The sequence below is a fragment of the Callithrix jacchus genome, chromosome X (genome assembly GCF_049354715.1).
Source record: "Callithrix jacchus isolate 240 chromosome X, calJac240_pri, whole genome shotgun sequence".
Classification (NCBI taxonomy): Eukaryota; Metazoa; Chordata; class Mammalia; order Primates; family Cebidae; genus Callithrix; species Callithrix jacchus.
In genome coordinates, this window is record NC_133524.1 from 38,046,803 (window position 1) to 38,072,386 (window position 25,584).

The 25,584-nt window shown below is 37.8% G+C and overlaps 1 protein-coding gene and 1 pseudogene across 5 annotated transcripts in view; both read right to left on the minus strand.

Moving 5' to 3' along the window:
* Window positions 1-1,165: 1,165 nt before the first annotated feature.
* The window catches only part of PRRG1 (proline rich and Gla domain 1), a 93,780-nt gene continuing 69,361 nt past the window's right edge, over window positions 1,166-25,584 (minus strand). For all 5 annotated transcript variants that reach the window (XM_002762768.6, XM_035287875.3, XM_035287878.3 and 2 more), the window contains one exon: window positions 1,166-5,317. In XM_002762768.6, coding sequence (XP_002762814.1) covers window positions 4,832-5,317 — 486 coding nt within the window. In that variant the 3' untranslated portion in view covers window positions 1,166-4,831. The remainder of the gene's footprint in view (window positions 5,318-25,584) is intronic.
* LOC144581040 (putative ferritin heavy polypeptide-like 19 pseudogene) lies at window positions 14,837-15,721 on the minus strand (annotated as a pseudogene).

Sequence of the window (25,584 nt, forward strand, 5' to 3'; positions counted from 1 at the left end):
TGTAGTCCTCCCCCCACCAAAAAGACCAAAAACAGCCCTCACTTTTTGATGTATTTAGGGAAGGGAGTTAAAATGATTAAACACAAGTCTTGCCCTCAAAGAGCTTTAGGAATGTAGAAAAGTCTCAGAGAAAACAAGTAATTGAATTTAAGGAGGGCTTAGAGTGTGAAAGAGCAGCTTTGGATCTTCTAGCTTGAACTTTTCTGAAATATGTTAAAAGCGTAAAAGAAAAAAAAAGGCACATCCATACGGCCACAGCCACGTATGAACTTTTAAAAAGTTTAAAAAGTTATCTATTATGACAGATGTTAGAATCATGGTATCTTTAAGGAAGGGGAATGAGGAAGCCTTCTGGAGTGCTAGGAATTTCTTGATCTAGGTTTTGGATTTTATGATTGTAGTCATCAATGTTTAAGTTATATAACCTTTAGAAACTACTATAGATTTTTAAAAGTACCTTTTAAAGACTATTTGGACAACTCTTTGGGAACTTAGGCTTACAAAAGGGACACTTAGACTTATAATTTATATTTAAAATTCACCTTGAATATAGAATAAATAATTTTAATTCTTTTTTTAAATTTTTTTTATTGCATTTTAGGTTTGGGGGTACATGTGAAGAACATGCAAGATTGTTGCATAGGTACACACATGGCAGTGTGATTTGCTTTTTACTGTATCAACTCATATTCACATGTAGTTGGTTAGTCACATGACAAACCTGCTTTTAGTCTTTGAGGTAGCTCTACACATAAGAAAATGCCGTTTAGTCACAATGTTTTCATCTTGTACTTTCTTTTCAAATGCAAGCTGTTCTGCTAAGAAACAACCAGCTCCTTGGTGCCTATAGACAACACCACTCCTAGGACTTGACAAACTACACTATGCAGGGAGCTCAGTCTATTCCTTTGGAGCAATTGTTTCCATTTTGTATCATGCCAAAGTCATTCAAAAGTAGTATAGAAAGTTCTTTCTCATGCTGAGAACACTCTCAGGTTTTGATCAGATGATTTCTGTTGTTTTTACTGAGCTATATTCCCTAAATTCACAAGAAAAAAAAGAAATATAACCATTTTACCTTATTAAAAAGAACATAATTAAGAACATATGCAGTATATTTGCCACCTAACCATAATATGATTAACATATGGCAGAAAAAAATATCTTGGGTTTAAAAATAGCTTTATTTAGCATACCAAAAACACAGAAACATAAGAAAGACCCGACCTGGTATAAACATAAAAATAGTTAAATACCATAATTTAATGTAAACCAAGCATCTTAAAATGTGAAATATTATAATAAAATGCATACTATTTACATAGAACCAAGTTAAAGCTACCTCCACAGTTATTGGATCAGATCATCAATCTTGAAGTCATCATTAGTAATAAAACAAAGACAACATCTTTATCTGTACTGGTCAATAGAAAAGAAGAAATCATTATATTTACTTTAAAGAAGTATAATTTATTGTGACATTTAGAGCAGGGAGGAAGAAAGTGCCAGTTCTAGGATTCCAGACACAACTACTGCACATGGAGGCGTGTAAACCATTCCACAGGATGATCATTGAGCCTGTTCTTTTATTTAAATGCAAACTGGTTGATTCAATTCAGTTACTCCTTAAGAAAGGTACTAAATATATTCTGTAAAAATAAACTTTTTAAAAAACAATCAAAGGTGAATGTAGTATCAATCAGGTAAGAAAGGCAAAAGCATAAAAAATATATGTTATTTCAAACAAACCCCTTAATTTTAATAAATGCTAAGAAACTCAGTTTATAAAACCAGATGGGATAGCAAAAGGTATTTAAAAAAATATAAAAGCCAAATCAAACTCAAACAAAACAAACCCAAGTTATTGTTTCTTGAAGACAGTGGTATTTTGCTTATCCTATCATTATCATGCAAAAGCCACCATGAGATCTGTGGCTGATAGAGCTATTACTGTGAAGTAGTATATTCTTTAACCAACAGTCTAAAATGCTATAGTCATTGGTCAGTTTAAGCATTTGGCTTTTTAGCTTCAAACATCAACATTTATTCTGATACTACAATTCAGGTATCTCTAAAAGGCAGCATTAAATCCAATATCAAGAGTTTAAAATATAAAATAAGGTTGCTAGAAATCACACTTAGTAACAGAATATCCTGCTCCTATGTCTAATCTTGTACTTCTAAAACTTTTGGTCTCTGGACCCCTATATACTCTCAAGATTTATTGAGGATCTGGATGCCAAAGTGCTTTTGTTTATGAGGTTTATCTCTATCAACATTTACCATACTAAAAAAATCCTGAAAAATTTTAAAGTATTAACTTATTCAAACATAATAAACCCATTACATGCTAACACAAATAACATTTTATGAAAAATAGCCATAGTTTCAAAAAGAGAAAGAGATTTGTGAGAAGATGGCATTGTTTTAGATTTGCAATACTCTTTTTGAGAGAGAGTGAAAAGACAATGTCTTCAACATTATTATAAAAATATTTTGATCTCACAGTCCCCCTGAAAGGCTCTCAAGGAACCGAGGGGTCCATGGGCCATACTTTGAAAACTGTTGGTCTAATCTAAAGCCTGACATTAATAACAAAAAATGTCCACACAAAAGGGTCTTAATTTTCATTTAAAAATAAACAAAAAACCCACATATACATACACAATTCACTTGATCAAACACTTCCTACTTTAGCTTTAAATAGAAGCCAAAGATTGATGTGTACTCATGGCAAAACTAAAAATGTCATTTCTGAGACCAGGGTGAAGATATAATCAATCATTTTTAGTCCATGAAAGCTACTAAGCCTATTACCTAAGCACAAATGCCTTAGTTCCCTTTCCAACATGTGCTTAAACCTGTTTGTGCTGTGTGGGCTATCATCTTTCAGTTGGCACAGTTTCAGTATAGACCAGAGCATGGCAGGGGTTCTCTAACAGCCCACAAACTCAGATTAGGAATATGTTACCCATTTATGGGGCAGCCTGCTCTGTTTCTCACTGTGTGAGAGCTCTCATACAATTTAGGAAAACAGAGGGAAAAATTCTCCTTGAAGCACAATGACAACATTACGAACTTGGTGTAGAGAGTTCTTCACATTTTACAAATTTCTTATGTACACACCATCTCATCTGATCCTTGTAAAGGCCTTAGAGAAGTGCAGGACAAATGATATTATCTCCATTTTAGAGTTGAGGAGGTTGAGGGTCAGATATGGTTCTTTTTCAAGGTACAGTTGGTGGCAAGTATGTGATGGAGGGAGATCTGAATTCAGGTCATCTAACTCCTACTTCAGGATTCCCCTCAGTGTTCCTCCTTCCTTAGGTTCCAGGGCAGGACTGGGGGAGGGGTCCATAGGGATAGAGCTAGAAGCAGCAGGAAATGACACACCTGAAACCTACCTTCCTTCTGCCTGCCTCATCAATCATTTTATCCAACGCTGAGAAGGTTTGGAAGTGGTACAAATGTTTCCTTGAACTGACCTAATGAATTTGCCACCAGTACATACAAAATGAAACTTTATGAAACAACTCTCTTGTTTTCTTTGATTTCTGAACCAGCTTATGTTGGCAATCCATTTACAGCCTGTTCCCTCTGCTCCAAGAAAAAAGAGTAAAAACCCTGCAGTTAAAAAAATACCTGATGAAAATATAAAATGAAGTAGCAACAATGATGAGATCTGTGTGGGGCTATTTCTAGATTTAGTGTGCACCTAGCATAACACGGACTTTATAATATTCTACCAATTGGAGGGAAATATAAAAATCACAGTCATAATCTAATGGAAAATCACCTCCTAACAATCTTGAGGCAAAGACATCAGCCTATACAAAAACATTAAGAATATAATTTCAAAATTTTATTTTAATGAAACTCATAAGGGCTTGAAAATTCTGTGGCAGTAGGAGAGAGTGTAGAATGTACAGTGAAAGGCAATAAAACAGTGAGAAGATTATTACCACCCATGAGTAAAGGAGTAATAGGTATCTATTCCCTGTCATTAATCCACACATATATCCATTTTAGAAGTTATTTCATTGCCAGGAAATCTGTCTCATCAGGATGTTAATATACACTGCAGAAGATATTCAAGATGCTAAGAAAACACTGTTTAATTTTTGAAGTGGGGGGAGTGGTTAACCAAAAAATAAATCCCTATTAGAAAACAAGCCGAATGGCACCAATGACCTTATTGCTATCTGCTGTAAGCAAGTTATTACTAGCTTATACATTATTGCTCACATACACTCTTTCTCTTTCTGAGATATTTATAACATCAAGAATGACTATGTGTACTTTTTTTCTTTTCTTTTTAAAGTAGATGGAGAAATATCAAGTTAACAAAAGCCAGTAACAATTAGAAAACATGCTAGGTATATCCTGTTTGCAAAAATCTGCAGCATGTCACTGGCTATTACACAAATTCTTGGTACTCTTGTTTTGCAATTTTGGTGAGTAATGCTCTCTTTCCAGGTAATTTAGATAGAAGTTAATAAATTTTTAAGACAGCTTTACATATACTGTGTTGATGCATACACATGGATATATGTTTATAAACATATATACTTACATGTATGTCTCATCACATCATAGAAAGACCCCATTAGTATGTTTTCCCTCTTTATATACTTCCCCTAGCAAAAATGAGTATGGATAATGATTCTATAACGGGAAGCAAAACTAAAGAAAATAAAACCAGAAAGTGTGAAGTGGTATGCTGTAAGAGTCCAATAAAATATGTCAATGAACATTTATGTAGTGGTAAAGTGCTAGAAACTTCTTTCATTAGTATTTTAAAAATGATTAGAGTAAAAAGAGGTTTGTAGCTTCATTTGATGGTGGTGACCACAGTCACCATAGGAATGGCACTGGCTGAGTTGGAGTTGACTATGTCCTCATACTCCGGGGGTGGGTCTAAATGAGGTTCTGTTTCACTCCTCCGCAGGTTCACCTGGCCAGTGGCTTCCTCATAGGTTGGTGGGGGATCACAATTGGACAGGCGAGTAGAGACGGAATCTGAGCGCCCAACTACGTATCCCAGAAAGCCTGGAGACAATCCACTGCTATCAAACACTTCATCTGGTGGGGGGGGTGGGGTGATAATATTCAGGTGCTGAGGGAAAGGAATGTGGCCTTCAGTCACTGTCTGTCTACGAGTTTTGTTTCTTAGGAAGCATCTCCAGATTAGGAAAATGACAAGGAGGATAATGAAGAGGCCAAAGATTAATGGAAAGGTAAGGTAAAATTGAAACCAGTCACTTCCTCGGTTACTGTCCCCTTGTTGCGCTTTTGTGTAGGTGCTCCAAAACTCCTTCTGAAAATACAATACAAAATAAATAGAAAATCAGTATGAATAAAAGATGGAAAATACCAGATGAATAAATGTCTGGGTTCAATGAACATAATGAACAAAAACTCAAAACCAAATTTGTTGAATCAAAGGACCTACAGTCTATATTTTCCATGTGACAAGAAATTACAAATACACTATTGTGCTCATTCTGCATCCTCCCTAAAACTCTCAGTCACAATCCAAGAGTGTTTTTTACAACCTGGAGTTATTAATACTTCAGCTATGACACGTTAGAGGGAAAAAAATAATAAGCGTTTTCCCCTTTACTAATTATACCAAATAATTTACTGTTAAATGTTAAATATCATCATTCTCCATATCCAACTACAAGATTCTCATCACATGATCCCTATCATCATTAATAGTACGTACAAGTTTAGGCTGTTGTAGTCTTTCAGTGCTCAAACACTCCAGAAACACCTTGTTTTCTAATGGTTCTGTTTGGAATTTCTTGCCACCAGACATTCCTCCTCAGCTCCCTCTCCACTCCCAAAGTTTAATACACAGATGTTGACTAAAGGTCAAAATTGCATATTGTTCCCAGGAGAGACCTCAAGCTAGTGAGAAAACCGCATTAGGTTACTTCTAAACCTGGACCTTAATCCCAAATGAAAAGTAGTCTAGTAGTTCAAGACTTTAATGTATGTAGGGGGAATTATTTAAAAGATAGAAAGGAAACTTGACCCAATTACTACTTATGAAACCTGGGCAAGTTACTCCTTAAAGCTTCCGTTTCCTCACTTGTAAAATGGGATAATACAAACCTACCTTATAGGCTGTCTGTGCATTAAGTGAGATAACATTTATAACATGTCTAATTAAGTCCCTGGCATATAAACATCAATACATATTAGTGATTATAATTAATTGTATATATCATAATCAAATCTCTGCTTTAGAATGACTGATTACCTATCCCTTACTTTGATACAAAGACCATCCTCAACTGCAATGCTACTGACTACATTTATCAAAATGCTTTTCTCACAATCATATTTATTTGCAGGTATTACAGGTCACTGATAATATCTGAAATGCCTGCCATTTCATATTATTCAACTATCTGGTATCAAGAGAGGGAACCCTTGGAATGCAAATTGGAAAAAGAAGAGGCAGGGAGAGGAGTGGCTGCACAAATGGACAAATAGAGGGAATTGGACTACATCTGGAATTCTGAACTCAGATGTCCTATGGGGGCATGGAATCTACATAGAACACTAAATCTGGTCCAAACTAATACTCTGGGCACTAAAGCTTCTTGTTTTATAGTCATATATTTTACTTCACTTAGTCATATAGCCTTTTAAAGTACGCTGTGGTCATAATGATTCCTGAAGGAGATCACTGAGGTACATTATTATTCTAACATTCGGTAATTCTAAGAGGAACTGGACATGTTATAAGAAATATTATATGATTAAAGGCTGTACAGGTTTGCAATGAATTTTGCCTAAAAATCCAGATGAAAGTATGCAAGATTCAATATTAAAATAAGTACAAAGTAGAAAAAGTAGAGTCTGGAAACAGCATTCATCTCAGGATAATATCCAAAAGCTGAAATTGTCAAAGGACTCATTTGCTTCACTAATACTGAAATATATTCACAGGTAAAAACTATTAAATATAGATGTATGAAGACTTTTTACACAATAAATTTGCTGCTAAAATTGCACATTATTAACTTTCTATAAAACTGGCCCTTTTAGGATTGAAAAAACTTAATTATATAAAATTTTACTCATGTAAAAACAGCAAAAATGAAAATAAATCACTTGGAGTTCCATCATAAAGATATAAGCAGTATTTACATTTTGGTTTACATCATTTAAAAAATGTTTTACATCTCTTTCTCCCATACACTTGCCAATCACAGTTGTACTCCTAAAAAATAACAGAGTCTTTTACAAATTTGGAATCAAACTGTACTAAGTAGAATAAATGAGACTTATCAAGTATCTGATCCATAGTAAATTTTCTTTATCTGCAGGTGAGACTTTACCTTCTCTCTTTGCAGTCTCTCAGATCACCACTTCCTCTTACTCTATTTCAATTTATCCAAAAATACCAATAAACATATGTGAATTAAATAATTATATGATGCTAACCTTAAATAAATACAATAAAATGTGGCTCTTTTATATTGTTCACATTACTTTGGAATACCCAAACATTAATCTACATGAATCTTTTTTGCACGCCTACTTGGATAATCCAGTTTCTCTGTTTTTGGGCATTCTAGGAAGTAAAAAATTCTTAGACTAATTTTTCCCCTTTGGAAAAAAGTTAAAGAAAAATAATCACACGTTTATTTTGAATGGATAAAAACAGAGCTTAGGCAAAAACTGAATTAGTAAACCAGATTTTAATTATACACATAGTAAATTAATCTTTAACACATCAAATACTATAGGCTCTGTTATCATCGCCACTTTGCAGATGAGGAAATGGAGGCTCAGAGAGGTTACATAATGATAAAGTCAAGGTCATCTAAACATTGGAGCTGGGATTTCAACCCAAGAGGTCTGGCACCAGTGCAAACCAACAAGCAATCTGCCCTGATGTATAAGTAATTTGGAACCAGTTTGGCAACTTCCTAAAATTTCATCTTCCATCATTTTCAATATGAAGTCAAAAGTGAGCTGCTTCATTTTACAGATTAAATACTTTCAATTAAGGAAACAATCATCTGAATTAAAACACAATGACAGATTTATTTGGAAGAGAGACTGATATGTCCTTGTGGGTCAGAAGAAAATTCACATGAAATCATTTCTAATAATTATCATTCGAACAAATAACTTCAGATTACATCTCTGTAAGCTATTTATGCAGTTCTTTTTATTTTGAAATCAGCAATAAGGTATTTAGAATAAGCAAATGATTTCAAGACTCTTTAGAAGGATTTAACATTAGTGGCTGGCAATAAAATGTGGCACAAATGTGTGTTCCTAAACAAGAATTATTATCATAATTGAATCATACTTTTATAGCACTCTTACGCACAATGTAAAAGGTTAAATGAAGAAAAGAGTCATTAAAGAAACTCCATAGTTTTCACTCAGGATAAAATTAAAGAAGTGATAAACACAATCTGGAGCTGCCAGAAAGGTCTGACAACCATTTCAAAGGGAAGAGCCTCAAGAGGTAGATGTTTCATCCTGTGAGCTGAGTGCTAGAACAAAATTAAGTAGGTGTAAGATTCATAATAATATGTTTTACTTTTATTCAATGTGTGCCTTTTTGGTTTGAATGTTCTCACTGCCGTTTACAAACAGAATTTGAGTGACTCAAGGCCTTCATAATTGCAAAGACATGTTTTATAATCTGATTAATCAGCTTAGAACCTACATAAGAAGTGAAATTGTATTGCTGAGGAGGGCCTAGCAGCATTTACATACAGGCTCTCCTATAGCTTCTCCCTATCCTTGAAGGAGAATGACATTAAAGGGAAGGAAGGACCTTAGGAGATGAGGGAGTAGAAATCAATCCTAACTACAAAAGCTGCCTTGTTGAGAGCAGAAGGTAGAAATATCCCCCAAGTTGGAAAATCCAAGCAAATGTAGTCCAAAATTTTAAGATTTGTTATCAAAAGTGATACTCTAGGAGAAATGGCTGGACTTACAAGGCACTTAACATCTTTGGGTCAATTTCTTTGTCTCTAAGGTAGTAACATGTATAAGCTCTGAAAAAGTAGAAAGATCACTTGTAAACTGAAACAAAATGCTGAGGTATGGTAGCACGAGCCTGTACTCAGCTACTCCAGACGCTGAGGTGGGAGGGCCCCTTGAGCCCAGGAGTTAGAGACGAGCCTGGGAAACAGGGAGACTCCAGCTCTTTAAAAAATATTTTAAAAGATATGTTTTGTATTCTTTTTTCAAAAAGTAAGGTATTATCTTAAAAACTGTCAGTAGAAGATGGACAAGTTACTCGGAATCAACATTATGCTTGGCATGATAAGCATCAATTCAATTTACTACCAGTTGAAGATGATATGGCTAGGGGAAGACCAAAGCTTGGTGGTATGCTGTTTCATGCTGGGCACTACATTTTGCAAGATGGCACACAAGTTGCATAATGGAAATTCATAATTTAGATGGAATTATTTAGAAACAGTTATGGCTTGGATTCAGGACACTTGAATGGAACTGAGCAGGAAAATAGAGTCTGGAGACAGGGAGCTTTCACTTCAGCTTGTGATTGGTCGCAGGCCCAATCTTCATTTGCGTAGGGTATAACTTCACTTCAGCCTCTGACTAGTCACAGGCCAGATGTTCATTTATACAGGGTGTAACCAATAGAAAACCTCTAAATGTACTTAAACCCCAGAAGATTTTGTAACCAGGGCTCTTTAGCCACCTGCTTTTTCAGCTCCTGCTCTTTGGAACATACTTTTGCTTCAATACATCTATGCTTTCATTGGTTCGTTCTTTTGTTGCTTTGTTTGTGCATTTTGTCCAAATCTTTGCTCAGTATGTCAAGAACCTGGATGATTTGTCAAGACCCTACACTGGTAACAGAACCAAAGCAGCTGGGGGGATTGGTACCTGTCCTGATGTAATAAGCAAAAGGAGGAGTCCCAAGTTCCAGAATATCACTAGTGACCAGTATGTAAACTGACTGCTAAAAACTCATTCTTTCATATCATTAAGGAGAGAAACATAAGGTACAGGATCCTATGAATTATGTTACTATTTGGCATATATCCATGCATGCGTACTTCTCTATAAAACAAAAGTTCGTAAATGCTATGGTATGGATGTGGTTTCTTCTTGCTAAAACTCATGTTGGAAGTTGAATTACCAGTGTGGCAGTGTTGAGAGTTGGGCTGTAGTGGGAGGTGTTTGAGTCTGGGGCAGCACATGAATGTCTTGGTGCCCTTCTCACTGTAGTCAGTGAATTTTTCCTCTGGAGAGACTAGATTAGTTCTCACAGGTATGGACTAGTTTCCGAGAGAGTGGGTTGTTATAAAGGGAGGCTCCTCCTCAGGTTTGGTCCCTCTTCACATGTGCCTACTTCCACTTTGACCTTCACTGCCATGTCACCACAGAGCACAAAAGCCCCCACCAGAATCTGAGCTGATACCAGCCCCATGGCTGTTGAACTTCCCAGCTTGCAGAACTATGAGCTAAACAAATCTCTATAAATTGGTCTCAGGGATTCTGTTATAGCAACACACAAAACAGAGGAGAACAGAAAGGATATACAGAAAACTCCTAAGTAAGTTACCTTTCAGGTGGGCCTGGTATGGAAGACACTTGAGAGCCTAAAGACAGGGACATGAGGAAGGCTTCATCACATATCATTTTATGTTTTACTTCTGAACATTATGGAATGTATTACTTCTTCCAACACTTAAAGATATGTATTGTTTCTGGGAAGTCAACAGGTACAGGTAACCCATTCTAGGATCCTGACTATGAATTACAGGTCGAGAGAGCAGCCAGTTAGAGATGCAGACAAAGTTTAGGGACCTGGGTAAATTTGATTTATTACTAGGCATAGGACACACTGCTACACACTGTCCCTCCCAAAAAATTCAATGTTGCCTTAACAAGGATGAAGGAGTAAAATGGCTGTTGGCTAAGTAACCAAAAGTATTTTCTATACTTCTCTTACATGGAAGTACTATATTAAATCATTATAATCTTAGGTTAAATTAATACAGTACATTGCTTTTGTTTATGCTACATATTGTGTGTAATAGGGAAATTACACACCAAACTGCAATGAACATATTGGAGGTATAAAGACAATTGCACATTTAAAAATATTTGGTAGCTTTAGGTAAAATCAGGATCTGTGATAAGTTACTATACAATGGTATTGGTAAACATTTTTTTGTCAAGAACTCTAAATATTTTAGACTTTGTAGGACATGCAGTCTTAGTCTTACATACTAACTCTACCTTTGCAGCATGAACCCAGCAACAGGCAATATGTAAATCAATGGCCATGCATGTGTTCTAATTTAACTTTATTTACAAGAACAGATGGTGGACTATATTTGGCTTCTAGGCCATATTTTTCCAACCCGTGTTTTAAAAAAACAAATGGATTGCCAAACTATTTATAAAACAGAATGATTAAAAGGGTGCACATGCATTTATATGTATGTGGAACATAACGTGTATGTGTGTGGAACACAAATAGAAATTGGAAAAGGTTTCCAAGTCTCTTTGGATATTTGTCAGTTCAATAATTGTTGTTGAAGTTACAGTAAGTTTTTGGTGTTTTGTGCAATAAATACATGGGGGCATGATTGAGTAAGTTCATTAACTTCAAGCATCAGTATTATTTTTCAGTATCCTAGGTTATCCCAAGGTATAGCTAGGGTAGAGAACCAGGATGTTAAAGCGGTGCTTCAACAACTTCGGTGTGCATACTCATCACCTGGGGTCCTGTTAAAATGCAGACTCTAATACTGTAGCTCTGGGATGGAGCTTGAGATTTTGCATTACTAACAAGCTCTCAGTTTACATTGATGCTGTTGGTCCAGACCAAACTTTGAGCAGCAAGATGCTAGCACTGGTTTTCAATGTCTGGGATGACTAGGTCCTGCCCCAGAGACTTATATATTTGATCTAGGCACTGAAATTTTTTAAAACCCCTGCAGGTGATTTGAATGAGCAGAAAAGTTTGAGAACCTCTATGCCAAACATGATGATTTATTGATTTTAGTTATGATATCAGTGGCCCTAATGTATTCCCTTTTTCTCATTTCCTTGCTAAACCCCACCTAGCCATTTTTCTCCTTTTCAGCTCCAAATATCTCCATTTCACCTCCAAAGGTGGGGATCTGGGTTAGGACTTCATCCTGTTGCTCTTATTGATCTCTGAGGAGTGGTAAGAAATTCTGAATGGAACTAGGAGGCTCAGGCAACCTGGGATTGGGAAGAACAAGCACAGTGTACTAGCGGTGAATTCAAGGGAAAGCTGGTTAAGACAGACCTGGGGGGGATTGCCACAAAAAGCTATCACAACAGAACCTGTCCCCAGTCTTCAGCCTGAATGTGGGACAGCAAAAACAGCCATGTGCCCTCCTGTGTCCTGGTAGAACCTGATAACCAAACCAGTTTCCAAGGGTTTTCCCATCTCTGTATGCAGGGTGACATGATGAGTAGAAATATAAGAAAGACCCCCAGTACTAATGTATACAACTGAAGCCTTACATAATTCAAATGATCTTTGAAGTGAGTGGAGGATGATGATGGTGATTATGGTGATAACTCACAGCTACCATATAATGTACTTAACACCATGCCAGGCATTGCTGTAAGTGATTTACATAGATTATTTAATCTCAGCAACCTAATGAGGTTGATGCTTTTCTTATCTCTATTTTTTTACTATCTCTATATTATATATGAAGAAACTGAGGCACAAAAAAGTTTAACGACTTGTCCAAGTCAAGTGGCTAAGTTGGCATTTGAACCCAGGCAATCTGAAGTTAAGAAACCACTGTAGCAAACTATCTCTCCAAAATATGAAAGTAAGAAGCATCCTCACTGACCAGATGGTTCTAAAAATGTAAGCCCTCACAAAGAGATGGTCACCTTGTTCTTCCTCATATCTAGTAGAGAAAATATATGTATGATCTGAGACAAAGTCACAGACAAAGTCATTTTGTCCAAGAAAGGAGAGAGATCCTCAAATCAGGCAGATAAAGAAATACAGTGAGAAGACCAGACTGGACTTAGAATAGTAAAGGGGCCAGAACAACTTCTGGAAGCTTAAATGACCATAATCCTCATTTTTAAGGAAGTGTTAAAATACAGTTATCAAATAAAGTAATGATTGTATAGCTAAACTTGTTCCTATTTCACTACTGTTCAAACCAATCAGTTAGTGTTAGAAAAATCGAGCTATACATGTAACTTTGAATACTGCATACAAAACATGTAATTTTTATTTTTTATATAATAATCTACATGTAGCACTGAAGGAACAAAATGTTTCAAGTAGTTTTTCAGAAACATGCAATCTAAGGTTTACATACAAATTTCATCTGTTTAGGTAGAGAACAGACTGAAAGATATGGCAGGAGTTGTCAAAGGAGAAAGAAAAAAAACCATAGGCTTACATCACTACCAGTTCTCTAAGGAATCTTTCTCTTACTGGGAAATATTTTCATTCTATCCATAGTCATAAGACAAGATAAAAGAACTCTTCTCCACATCTAGAAAGGAGAAGCTAGAGGTCACACTGACATCAGCAAAAGCTGATTTGAAAATACACTGGGAGCCATGGTCTGGAACAAGGTAATGGGCAGGTGGGTCCAGAAACTCTCTGGGTGTTCAAACATCTCGACTATCCTCTAAATGTTAGCTGCCTTGAGCTTGGGGATGGATTTGTCACACTCTCTTATACTCTTTTTCTGGTGAGCTCATCTAATCACATGACCTCAATATCATCTATAAAATGTCTCCCATATGTATATTTCCAAATCTGACATTCATTTTTCCATCTACTTGACTGATGTTTCTACTTGGATATCTAATAAGGATCCAACATTTCACATAACATATATTCCGCAACCCTTTACCGTAGGTGTCCCCACTGCAAATGTCCTGAGGTTAGTAATAGCAACATCAACGCAGGTCCTCAAGATCAAACACGAGAACTTAGATTATTTTCCCTATCTCCCAGTCCTCACCTCTTGTCTATGAGAAAAACTTGTCACTTTATCCAAAATCCATCTGGAACCAGTGAATCTCTCTTCATATCCTCAGCCACAATCACAGTTCAAGCCACACTAGACCCTCACCTGGATCAGCTACAATGGCTCTACCTGGTCTGCACCTTCAACTCTCCCTCACCCCTCTACATTCTTCAAAGCAGCCAGTCACTGTCTTAATAGTTGGGAGCATTTATTCTACTTTCTATTCTGAATCACAAATTGGACCTCCAACTTTGACCTGTTATTTTTCAGTCCTTTTACTGAGGTATATTTTTTCTATATTAGTTTATTGGAAGAAATGGCACAATTGAAAGTTAAAAAAAAACAGTAGAGGATTCATAAGGGCAATATGCAGGAAATCACCCCCATATATATGGGGAAGCCAACCTAAGGCTCAGTCCCATTATCACTGTCACTCCAGGTGAGCTTGCCAAAGAGGTTTTCTGCCTTGCTGTCACCCAGAGCCCCTATCATGCTGTCTAGAAACAAGAAAAGTTGTCCTTTGCTTACACAAACAAAAAAGTTTTCATGAAAAATTGAAGACCCCCTTTATTTTAATCCCTGCCCAATCCCATTTCCTTCACTTCTTCCCCAGAGGCAGCCACTAGGATGAATTCCCTACCATGTTTTACACTGTATCATGCACATGCACCCACAGATACCACGGCCCAAGACTGCTCACCCCACCCAATCCTACCCACCCCACCCATCTCACCCCACCCAACCCTATCCCACATGATCTCAAAGTTTATAAGGGGAAGACGAATGTGTTTTCCAGGGGGGCATAGAATACCTTTCTCCTTCACCTCCACAGATCCTGAGCTGCATGCAGATGGGGCAGAGCTGGGTGGAGAGACTGCTGGATATCTACTTTAAACCCGCATGGAGATGTGCCCTGATTCCTAAAACATGAGTGTTGCAGGCACATATCAACTGGACACCTTTATTGCTTTGAGAACTAGTTAACTTTATTGCCAACAATGGTAAAACTGAAAGGAAAAAACTGAAGAGGACGTTGTGAAAGGGTAACATGCATGCCCCTCCTGGTAGCCCGATCTGGGTAAGGCACACCATGGCTGTAGGGCCCATCTGGGCTCAGGTCTCTTTCTTGCTGCCAGCCAGGGTGAGCTTGTCAAACAGGTACTCTGTCAGGCCAGGTTCCAGGGACCACATCCTGCACAGGATGCTCAGGTAGCCACCTGAGCAAACTTTCATGGTCTTGGCCTGCTGGTTGAGGAAGTGGCTCTCCATGAAGTTGCACAGCTGGGAGTTGCCCTTCTAAAGGGCCAGCTGGTGCAGCTCCATGAGGCTCTGGTTGATGTTTTCCTCCAGGTGAAAGGTGCACTCCATGGCCTCGAGCCAGCTCTCCCAGTCTTCACGCTCTGGCTTCCTAATGTTGTAAAGGCAGATGTGACCACTGTGCTGGTTCTGCAGCCTCATCAGTTCCTGGGCATGCTCTCTCTTTGCGTGTGACTGGTACAGGAAGTATCGGCCAAAGTGCTCCAGGGCTGTGTCATCCTGATTGAACTTGAAGGCCATGGACAGGTACATGTAGGAGGGTAGAGCTCCAGGTTGATGTAGATGTTAACGGTGGCCTCGCAGCTGTGGTGGTAGTTCTGGTATACCTGCAACACTGGGGTGGTAGCCATGGCGGGCAGCTCTGGGCATGGTGAGCAGGTGGGCAGCAGCTGTGGTGGTAGTGGTTGGCTGAAGGTGGATGGCTAATGGCGGGTAGGGGACCAGAAGTGGGTATTTGGGTCCCTTAATGGGGGAGGGGTGCACTCCCTTTCAGGGCAAGTGGGCTGGGAGTAGAGTGGGCACTAATCTACTCCCATGTGCAACCCACTGAACTCTGCATTGTCTGACCTCTGTTCAATTTTTAGTTTTGCAGTAACATTTCTAATGTCCAAGGACTTTCTCTTATCCTCTAATTGTTCCCTGTGTAACAGCTTCATCTCATTTTATAAACCTATTGTTTCCTTAAATTCTGAGAATATCAATTTGATACTTTTGGTAATATTCTCTTCTGTTTCCCATATTATATCTCCTCCAGAATTAGTTCCGTTTTGTCTAGAGTTTGCCTCAAGTTTAAATATTTCAAAATAGATGGCTGGGCATGGTGTCTCACACCTATAAGTCCCAGTACTTTAGGAGGCCAAGGTAGGAGGATCGCCTGAGTCTAGGAGTTTGAGACCAGCCTGGGCAACATGATGCAAACTTGTCTGTACACACAATTTTTTTTTTAAATTAGTCATGAATGGTGGCATGCAACTGTGATCCTCAGCTACTCGGGAGGCTGAGATGGTAGGATCACTTGAGCACAGGAGGTTGAGGCTACAATGAGCCATGTTCACAGATGCATTCCAGCCTTGGTAACAGAGCAAAATCCTGTCTTAATTTTAAAACACTAATGAAATAAAATAGAAAACAGCAAAGTAGAATGCAACAGTTTTAATGAAAAACTAATATAAAACCTAGGTTAATAGGGAATTATAATTTTTATTAATTTATCCCATTTTACTTATTAATACGTGCCTGTGTCTTTATAATCGGTCTTTCCAAGTAATAAAAATGAATCCCTGTAGCACTGAAAATTTTCAATACCTTCAGATAGAACTACTTCTTTGTTATCTCCTCTACCTTTGCAAACATTACTCTAGACTCATCCGTTTCTTTAACTTAAAGGTAGCTGCCCTGAACTTGATCTCAGTATCAAACCAAAAAGTTCAAAATTATCTGTCTAAAAGTTCAGATTGCCACTTCTCAGATAACAGGAAATCAGCCTACTCTTATACTCTTCCCAAATTGTCCCAATTATATTGTAGGTTCTATTAGGTTTCCTTCTCTTCAAGACATTATGTCTTAGGCTGCAAGTATATCAGCTACAATGTATGATGCTGATGAGTACTGGCTTAAGAATCAACAGCCACAAGTTCCAATTCCATTCAGAAGTTGGAAGTATCACTGGTCTTTTGGACACTTAAAACACTGCTCTTAAGATGGAAAGAATATTACCTGCTTTATCTATCCCAAAGGACATTGTTCTAAAGAATTTTAAATTAGTAGAGGTTGGGCACAGTGGCTCCCACCTGTAACCCCAGCACTTTGGGAAGTGGAGGTGGTTGGATCACTCTAGGTCAGGAGTTTGAGACCAGCCTGGCCAACATGGTGAAACCCCACCTCTATTAATACAAAAATTAGCCGGGTGTGTGGTGGCAGGTGCCTACAGTCCCAGCTACTCAGGAGGCTGAGGCAGGAGAATCACTTAAATTCAGGAGGCACAGGCTGCAGTGGGCCGACATTGCACCACTGTACTCCAGCCTGGGTGACAGAGTGAGTGAGACTCCCTCTCAAAAAAAAAAATTAAACAGTAGAAATTAAGACAAAGGCGAAGGCAAAGAATAAGTATCAGCCACCACTTTTTCTGTTTCTATCATATCTGAGCTTGCATAAGTACGATGTCATGTGTCTTTACTACTGGCCCTATAAGAACTGGCATAAGAAGCCTGAAGGTAAATTGTTTCATTGTAAAACCCCTGATATAACTGTCACTAATTAAATAAGGAGGGCATTGTGTTCAATGAGGAGGAGAGGATGAAAGGAATGAGGAAGATGGAAATAGAAGACCTGGGACCTGGCTCCTATTTTGGGCTTCATCAATATCTTGTAATGAGGAAATTGGCAAATTGACAGCTCTGGGGCTATTTCCTCATTTGTGAAATGAAGAGCTTGACTTATTTGGTTTTTGTGGATGCTATGAAAAGATGATTAGAACCAATTCCATGAAACATTTTTCAACAATGAGCCATTAGCCTATTCATGATGATCAGTGAGTGGTATCAAATATTAGCTTTTGGAATTGAATATTATCTTAATATTGAAATAATAATGCTATTTTAAGTTATAGCATTAGCGTGACCCTCTAAAATATACAGTTCAAGGAAAACAAGAGCCTTCTTTGGATCTACTGGTTGTTGTAGTTCACTAGGGGACAGATTTCCTGTTTCAGCTTGACAGTACCCAACACTTGGGCTAACAACATAGGGATATGGCAAAGTTAGAAATTCTTTTGCAATTCCTTTTATTGTACTTTGGAAATAGCTAAACCGAATCTTATTTCTATAGTTACTGATATACCAACCATGAGAGCCATCGTAAAATGTCCTGCCCTAGGGGTGACTGTACCCTAACACTAAAATAAAGAACTAGTGAAATGCCCATTATTAAGGAAATCAGCAGATACCCACTATAATAATAACTAAATTACAGCAGTCACCTCATCCAAATCAGTACCTCTGAGGAGTGGGTAGCAGTAGTGATTGGTTGCTATACTTTATCGAATATAACATAGCATGAATTGAAGAGTATACCATTTTTGTTTATTAAACAAGAAAAAAGGGCTGGGCATGGTGGCTCACATCTGTAATCCCAACACTTTGAAAGGCCAAGGTGGGTGGATCAGCTGAGGTCAGGAGTTTGAGACCAGGCTGGCCAACCTGGTGAAACCCTGTCTCTACTAAAAATACAAAAATTAGCTCAGTGTAGTGGTGGGCGCCTGTAATCCCAGCTACCCAGAAGGCTGAGGGAGGATAATCACTTGAATCTGGGAGGCGGAGGCTGCAGTGAGCCAAGATTGTGCCATAGCACCACAGCCTGGGCAGCAAGAGCAAAACCCCATCTCAAAAAGAAAAAAAGAAAAGAAAAAGTAGAAAAATACTGCTTTCAACAAATCCATGACATGTCAAAGTATGTAAACTGCACCTCAATTTCAGAGAAGTTAAAATGTGAATAAATGATTGAAGAATCAATGAAATATGATGTTTAACTGGTTTGGTCATTTACTTACCTTGGATACATTTATCAAAGTAGCTGTATTTTTTCATTATCCATAATTATTTATACTTTTTAGTAATTTATTGATTTATTTGTTTGATATGGAGTCTCGCTCTGTCACCCAGGTTGGAGTGCAGTGGCACGATCTTGGTTCACTGCAGCCTCCGCCTCTTGGGTTCAAGTGATTCTCCTGCTTCCCCCTCTTGAATAGCTGGGAATACAAGCACACACCACCATGCCTGGCTAATTTGTTTTTGTATTTTTAGTAGAGATGGGGTTTTACCATGTTGGCCAGGCTGGTCTTGAACTCCTGACCCCAGGTGATCTGCCCAGAAACCAACAAAAAAGAAAAAAAATGGCATTTTCTGCTGGCTATATCATTTTACAATACCTCAGCCTCATCATTGATTGAGTGGTTTTTGCTTCTTCTTGTCCTTTTTGGAGGGAGAAGTTTAGTGTATTAGGCTAAAGAATATAATTCCTTAGGTAACAGCTAGCCCCTTATTCTCTGAATTCATAGCTAACTTCTTCCAAATATGCTGTAGGAGACATGTGACATCGTCTTTCAGGATGGAATAATAGATGCCCTAGACATTTACCAAGCAAAGTCGCTGCCCTAGGATTCTATTCAAATCCCAATTTTAATGTGAGTGTTTTATTGTCATCAATTCCATTGACTGGTTGCAGGTCTGTAATGGATAGATAAAACATCTAACCATGACAGTACTACTTATTAAGCAGTGAAGCATCCCAAAGCAGCAACATGAGAGATGACAGGGCCACAAGTTATATTAAATCCATGAGGCAAATGATTCTACAAGTGACAACGAATAGATCTGTCAGGCTCACCAGTACCCAATCTCTGTGGATCGTTCTGAAAAAGGTTGGCACTGGTACTAGGAGAGGAAACTTGCTGAGGTAACTTTAGGTCAAAGTTAACATACTGCTGGCATGATTAGGAGATCTGCCCACCAACTGAAGGAAGTCTACTACGTTATTAATATTCTAACAGGCTGAAATTCTCCTAATCCAGTTACTATCATAACTTGACATGAATAACTGACACTACACAGAATTTATAATCTACAAATGGACTCAACTGTCAGAGACTAAAAGTTCACCACTAACTTAAAAACAATGTCAACAATATAATCAATAAAAACTTACTTTAAATGAACCATATAAAGGACCACATGTTATTGACCTGCAACAGTCAAACCTTCCTCATCTTTTTAGAAGGTAGCTCAGAATACCAGTTGCATAAAATGATATATTTTGGCCCTATTTAACTTATTTTTAAGAGGTTCCAAAAGTAGTGAGGAAGCCTTTGGGAGCTCCAGGAAACCACCTCCATGTGCCTAAAGGGAAACTTCATATTTGGTTCCCCAAGGAGGGTCTGGGATACGTCTAGGGAAGGCAGGAAAAGGTTTGAATGGAAATACATAAGGTTTGGCTAGAAGAGGTCCACAGCAATGCCCCATGTTTGCCTCCTATATTACTGTGCCCAGACTAAATTTCCACCTCCTTTCCTTCCTGAATTCCCTCCTCTCTCACAACTCTTTAGTCACTAGGGGTGGGGACAATATTCTGAATCTGGCTCTAGTGCCATCAGCAGATCATGAGAGGCTAATGAAATAAGAATTTCCCTAACAGTGCCAATGAATTAGACTTTCTGCCTGCGAGTACAATGAGTAATCTCCAGGACCTAGTGATCAATTTTTAGATACCTCAGACACAGTACTTTCTTGTAATCAATCGCTAATCCCAACCCACATGTGTCTACATGCCACCTCCTGCCATGGGCTCTGAATTCAACAGTTTCCAATGTAGCTTTTGTAACATATCCTAGTATGAAGGGGGACTGTGTATCTCTTTCTTTACCAATAACTCCTACATAAAACAAATTTAAATGGTGATACTTTAGAATGAGAGGTATTATCTAAAAGGGATTGCTGAACTTAGATCTCAGATCCTTGGATATTAATACTCAGTTTCTAAAATATAGCTGCAACTTGGGGGTAGAATGGCATGGAGTGCACAAGAATGGGATAAAGGCATAGGATGATACACCCAGACACAAGAGTCATCCATACTCCTAGAAATACTGCCCACTGCAGAGCTCTGAGTATTCTAAGTGGTTTTAGCTGAACTGCTTTCTTTAGAATCTAACGAAGTGTTACCAAATAAGGCAGGTTCTGTGGCCCCATGGAGACTTGTGAACCCCAGATTGTGCATTTTAAAAATGAACTTTCTTATTTTAAAATAATTTTAAATGTACCAAAAAGCTGCAAAGATAATACATAACATTCTCCTGTACTCCTCACCCAGTTTCCCTTAATGTGAGCTTCTTACATTAGGATGGTAAATTTGTTATAATTAATGAATCAATCCTAGTCCATTACTGCTAACTAAACATAACACTTTATTTTGATTTATTAGTTTTCCCATTAATGCCCTTTTGTTCCAGAATCAAATTGACATTTCATTTCATCATGTCTCTTTAGTTTCCGCTGGTCTGTGACTATTTCCCAGTCTTTTCTAATTTTTTAGCCATGACCTTGAGAGTTTTGATAGCAGTCAGAAATTTTGGAGAATGTCTTTGGATTTCTCTATAACCTCCTCATAGTTAGATTGGGGTTATGAGTTTGTGAATATGGAAATAAATGAAATCTCTCCTCAGTATATCATATGTGTGATTTAATAACTTTGATCTCACCAGTTCAAAGTAGTTTGACAGATTTCTCCACTGTAAAGTTACCCGACTTCTCCCCACCCCCTGACACTTTCCATACTCTGTTCTTTGAAAACTGGTCTTTAAGTTCAAGCCACACACAAGGGAAGAAGAAAATTAAGCTCCACCTTCTGAGGTGGAGTATTTACCAACATAATTTGAAATTCTATAGTGTGGATTTTTCTCTTTTCACCTATTATTCATTCTTTCATTCATTCATTTACAACATTATATAATCATGTGCATTTTGGGCTTTGAGCTATAATTCAATACTACATTATTTATTTGTTGCTAAAATTATTCAGCTTTGGCCACTAAGAGCTTCTTTAGGTTAGTTCCTGTGTCCCTTTAAAATGCTCCCATTCTTTGGATTATAGCACTACCTTACTTTCTGGCACTACAATGTGCTCCAGCTCATCTTGTATTCTTCGTGCTACAGCCCAATAATGAGCCATGTCCCCAAAAATTCTGTTTTATTTCACCGTAGAATGGAATTAGAAATCCAAATCTGGGCACTAGGTGGGACTATGCACGTTTACTAAGCACCTGGCCTTTTCCTATACACTCTAAAGTTTGAAGACAAACACTGTGGAAAGTCAAGCAAAATAAACTAGAAATTTATATATGATTAAAAGTTCTATACGAGACCATCCTGGTCAACATGGTGAAACCCCGTCTCTACTAAAAATACAAAAAATTAGTTGGGCATGGTGGCACGTGCCTGTAATCCCAGCTACTCAGGAGGCTGAGGCAGGAGAATTGCCTGAACCCAGGAGGCGGAGGTTACAGTGAGCCGAGATCACACCACTGCACTCCAACCTGGGTAACAATAGCGAAACTCCGTCTCAAAAAAAAAAAAGTTCTATAATAGTTGTTTTAAAGAATTACCACTATTTTCTCAATGTTAGTGCAAGATTAACAATTCCAAATGTAGAGAACCCTCATGGTCTCATAGAGAGAAGAGAGAAAAAGTGATCATGGTGAAATAATGATTCCTAAATAAGGTGGCAAGAATTCAGCACCTAAAAATTAGAATAAAATATATTTATTGAAAGTTTTCTCTGTTCCAAGCACTATACTAAGTGCACAGCCTCAAACCTAATGCTGTAGGTATAATATCTTCCTTTTAAAAGATACCAAAATTGAGGTCTAAAAGATGAAATGTTTGCTCAAAGCAATACAGTCAGTAGGTGGCAGAGCTCAGACACCAAATCAAGGTCCATCTGATTCTCAAAGCAGAGGATTTTGGCATGACAACTCGGCTTTCTTGAGGTATAAGCGACAAATAAAAATTGTATATATTTAAGGTTTACAGCTTGCTTATATAAGCCTTTGTCCATATGTCTGCTGCTTCTACCAGAGCTCAAATGCCATGAGGGAGGAGCAGCCTATTCATTGTTGTATATACTGTGTCTGCTACATAGTAAGCGTTCAGCAGATAATGTCTGAATAAATCTGACCCATTTTCTACATGATGAAAATGAGGACTGTGAAAAACAATATGTTTTCTCCCATTGTATAATTAGACTTGTATTCCAAATTAAGTAAATAATTACACATAATAAACATTCTACTGAAAGCAGATATCTAAATTCACATACTTCATGTTTGAACATGATGAAAACATACGAGTAAAAGTATTCTGAGTGATAAATTTTAGTAAACAAAAAGATAGTAAAGATAGTCTAAAAGTATAAAGCAAATCTCAAATCCAATCATTTTCTTCACTGCCAAGATGAAGATGAAAGTGTGCTGGCAATGCTAGATCCTCATTAACATATAACAAAAATTATTCTGAAATACTTGTTCTGAAATAGATCAAGGATGAGAATGCCACTTCAATTACATTTGCTAGATCAAAAGCTGGCACACCTATCCTAAATGGGATTGTTTTAATGGCATGAACAAACTCAGATGACAAACTTTAAAGCATAAATACAGCCAACTTGGGAACAACTTTTAAATTGGTCCTTCCCATGAATTAAATGTACTTTGTGACTTGCCAATCCATTCCTTCATTCCTTCGTTCATTCATCAAATATTTCTTTAACCTCTATTATGTGCCAGCCAGCACTGCTTTATATGCTAGAGACTATAGCTATGAATAAAACAGATAAGAAATGTTGCTCTCATAGAGCTAACAGTCCTGGGGAGGAGGGGAGAGTAACAGTTAACAAAACCAAATAGGTGTCAAATGATATCAGGGCTTGGAAAAAGAAATCACAGAAGAGACAAGAGGTTGCAATTTAAGGTAGGATATTTCCTCACTGAAAAAGTGAACTTGAGCGAAGACTTGAGAGTAGTGAAGGAACTCAGACATATCCATCTAGAAGAGGAGAGAGCAAGTGCCAAAGCCATGAGGCAGGACATGTGCTGTTTGTGTGTGTGAGGAGGCACAAGAAAGCCACAGCAAAGTGAATAAGGGGTGGAGTGTCATAGGAGATATGGTAAAGAAATAACTATATATGGAGTGAAGGTATGGGGCAGAGATACATGAGGACTGATTGTGTAGTATCTTGTGGGTGATTCTGAGCACTTTGGCCTTCACTGAGGGAGATGGGAAGCCCTTGCAAGTAAGCAACTTTAAAGGATCACTCTAACCTGCTGTTTTGAGAAATAACTATGGGGCAGGGGCCAAAAAAATCATACTGATGAGAAGGTGGTGGTGGCTTAGATGTAAAGTGGTAATAAGTAGAAAAGTGGCTAGATTCTGAGTATATTTTAATATTAGAACCAACCATTGCAGATAGGGGTGTGGGATATGAAAAAGAGAGGAGTCAGAGATGGCAAAAAGCTTTGGAGATCAGCAAACATGATGAATGGAGTTACTACTTATTGAGATCAGAGAGGCTGTAGTAAGCATAAATATTTGGAAGAAGGGGTACAAATTTGTCTGTTTAGTTTGAGAACCATATTTGATTCTAAGATAACATGTTGAGCAGGCAGTTAGCCATACAAATCTGTAGTTCTGGGTAGCCCTCCATGAACTACAAATATAAATTTGGAAGTTATTATTATTTGAAGGATGAGAAAAGGAAAGTTCATCAGGGGAGTAAGTGTAGGCAGAACACACAAGAGTTTCAAGTAATGAAGTGGTTGTTGGATGGGGATGTGTTAAGAGAGTTTTTTTTTTTAATTTTTGAGGCGTATAGGCTAATGAGATGAGAATGATTCTATAGGAAGGAAAAGGTGATGCTGGAAGTACAGAAAATTGCTCAAGCAGTTCTCTCACAATTGAGGGAATTTCTTCTACTTAGTTCAAAGATTGCTGACATGCAACACCCTGTCTCTGTGAGTGGGAAAGGATATATAGAAGCACTGAGATGGATAAAAGACCAGAGAGGTAGGCAGTAAAAACATTGTTCACCCTGATGGCAAGGTACAGTGGCTCACGCCTGTAATCCTAGCATTTTGGGAGGCTGAGGTGGGTGGATTGCTTGAGCTCAGGATTTCAAGACCAGCCTAGGCAACATGGTGAGATCCCATCTCTACTAAAAATAATAATAATAATAAATAGCTGGGCATGATGGCATGTGCCTCTAGTCCAAGTTACTCGGGGGGCTGAGGCACAAGAATCGCTTGAACCTGGGAGGCAGAGGTTGCAGTGAGCTGAGATTGCACCACTTCACTCCAGCCCAGATGACAGGATGAGAATCTGTCTCCAAAAACAAACAACAACAACAACAACAAAACATTGTTCACCCTGAGAATCAATGATAAAACTTAAGCAATACAAGAGTAGTAGAATATATAATTCAATAGCCTACAAACCATATACCTGAAAACAGATCCAAACCTAGGACAAAAAAGAACTCTCAAAGCTCAATAGTAAAATAAAACAAAACATCCAATCAGAAAGTAAGCCAATGACATGAAGAGAGATTTCACAAAAGAAGAAACATAAATAGAAAATAGGCACATAAAAAGATGTTCAATATCATGAGCCATGAAGGAAATGCAAATTAAAATCACAAGAAGTTATCACTA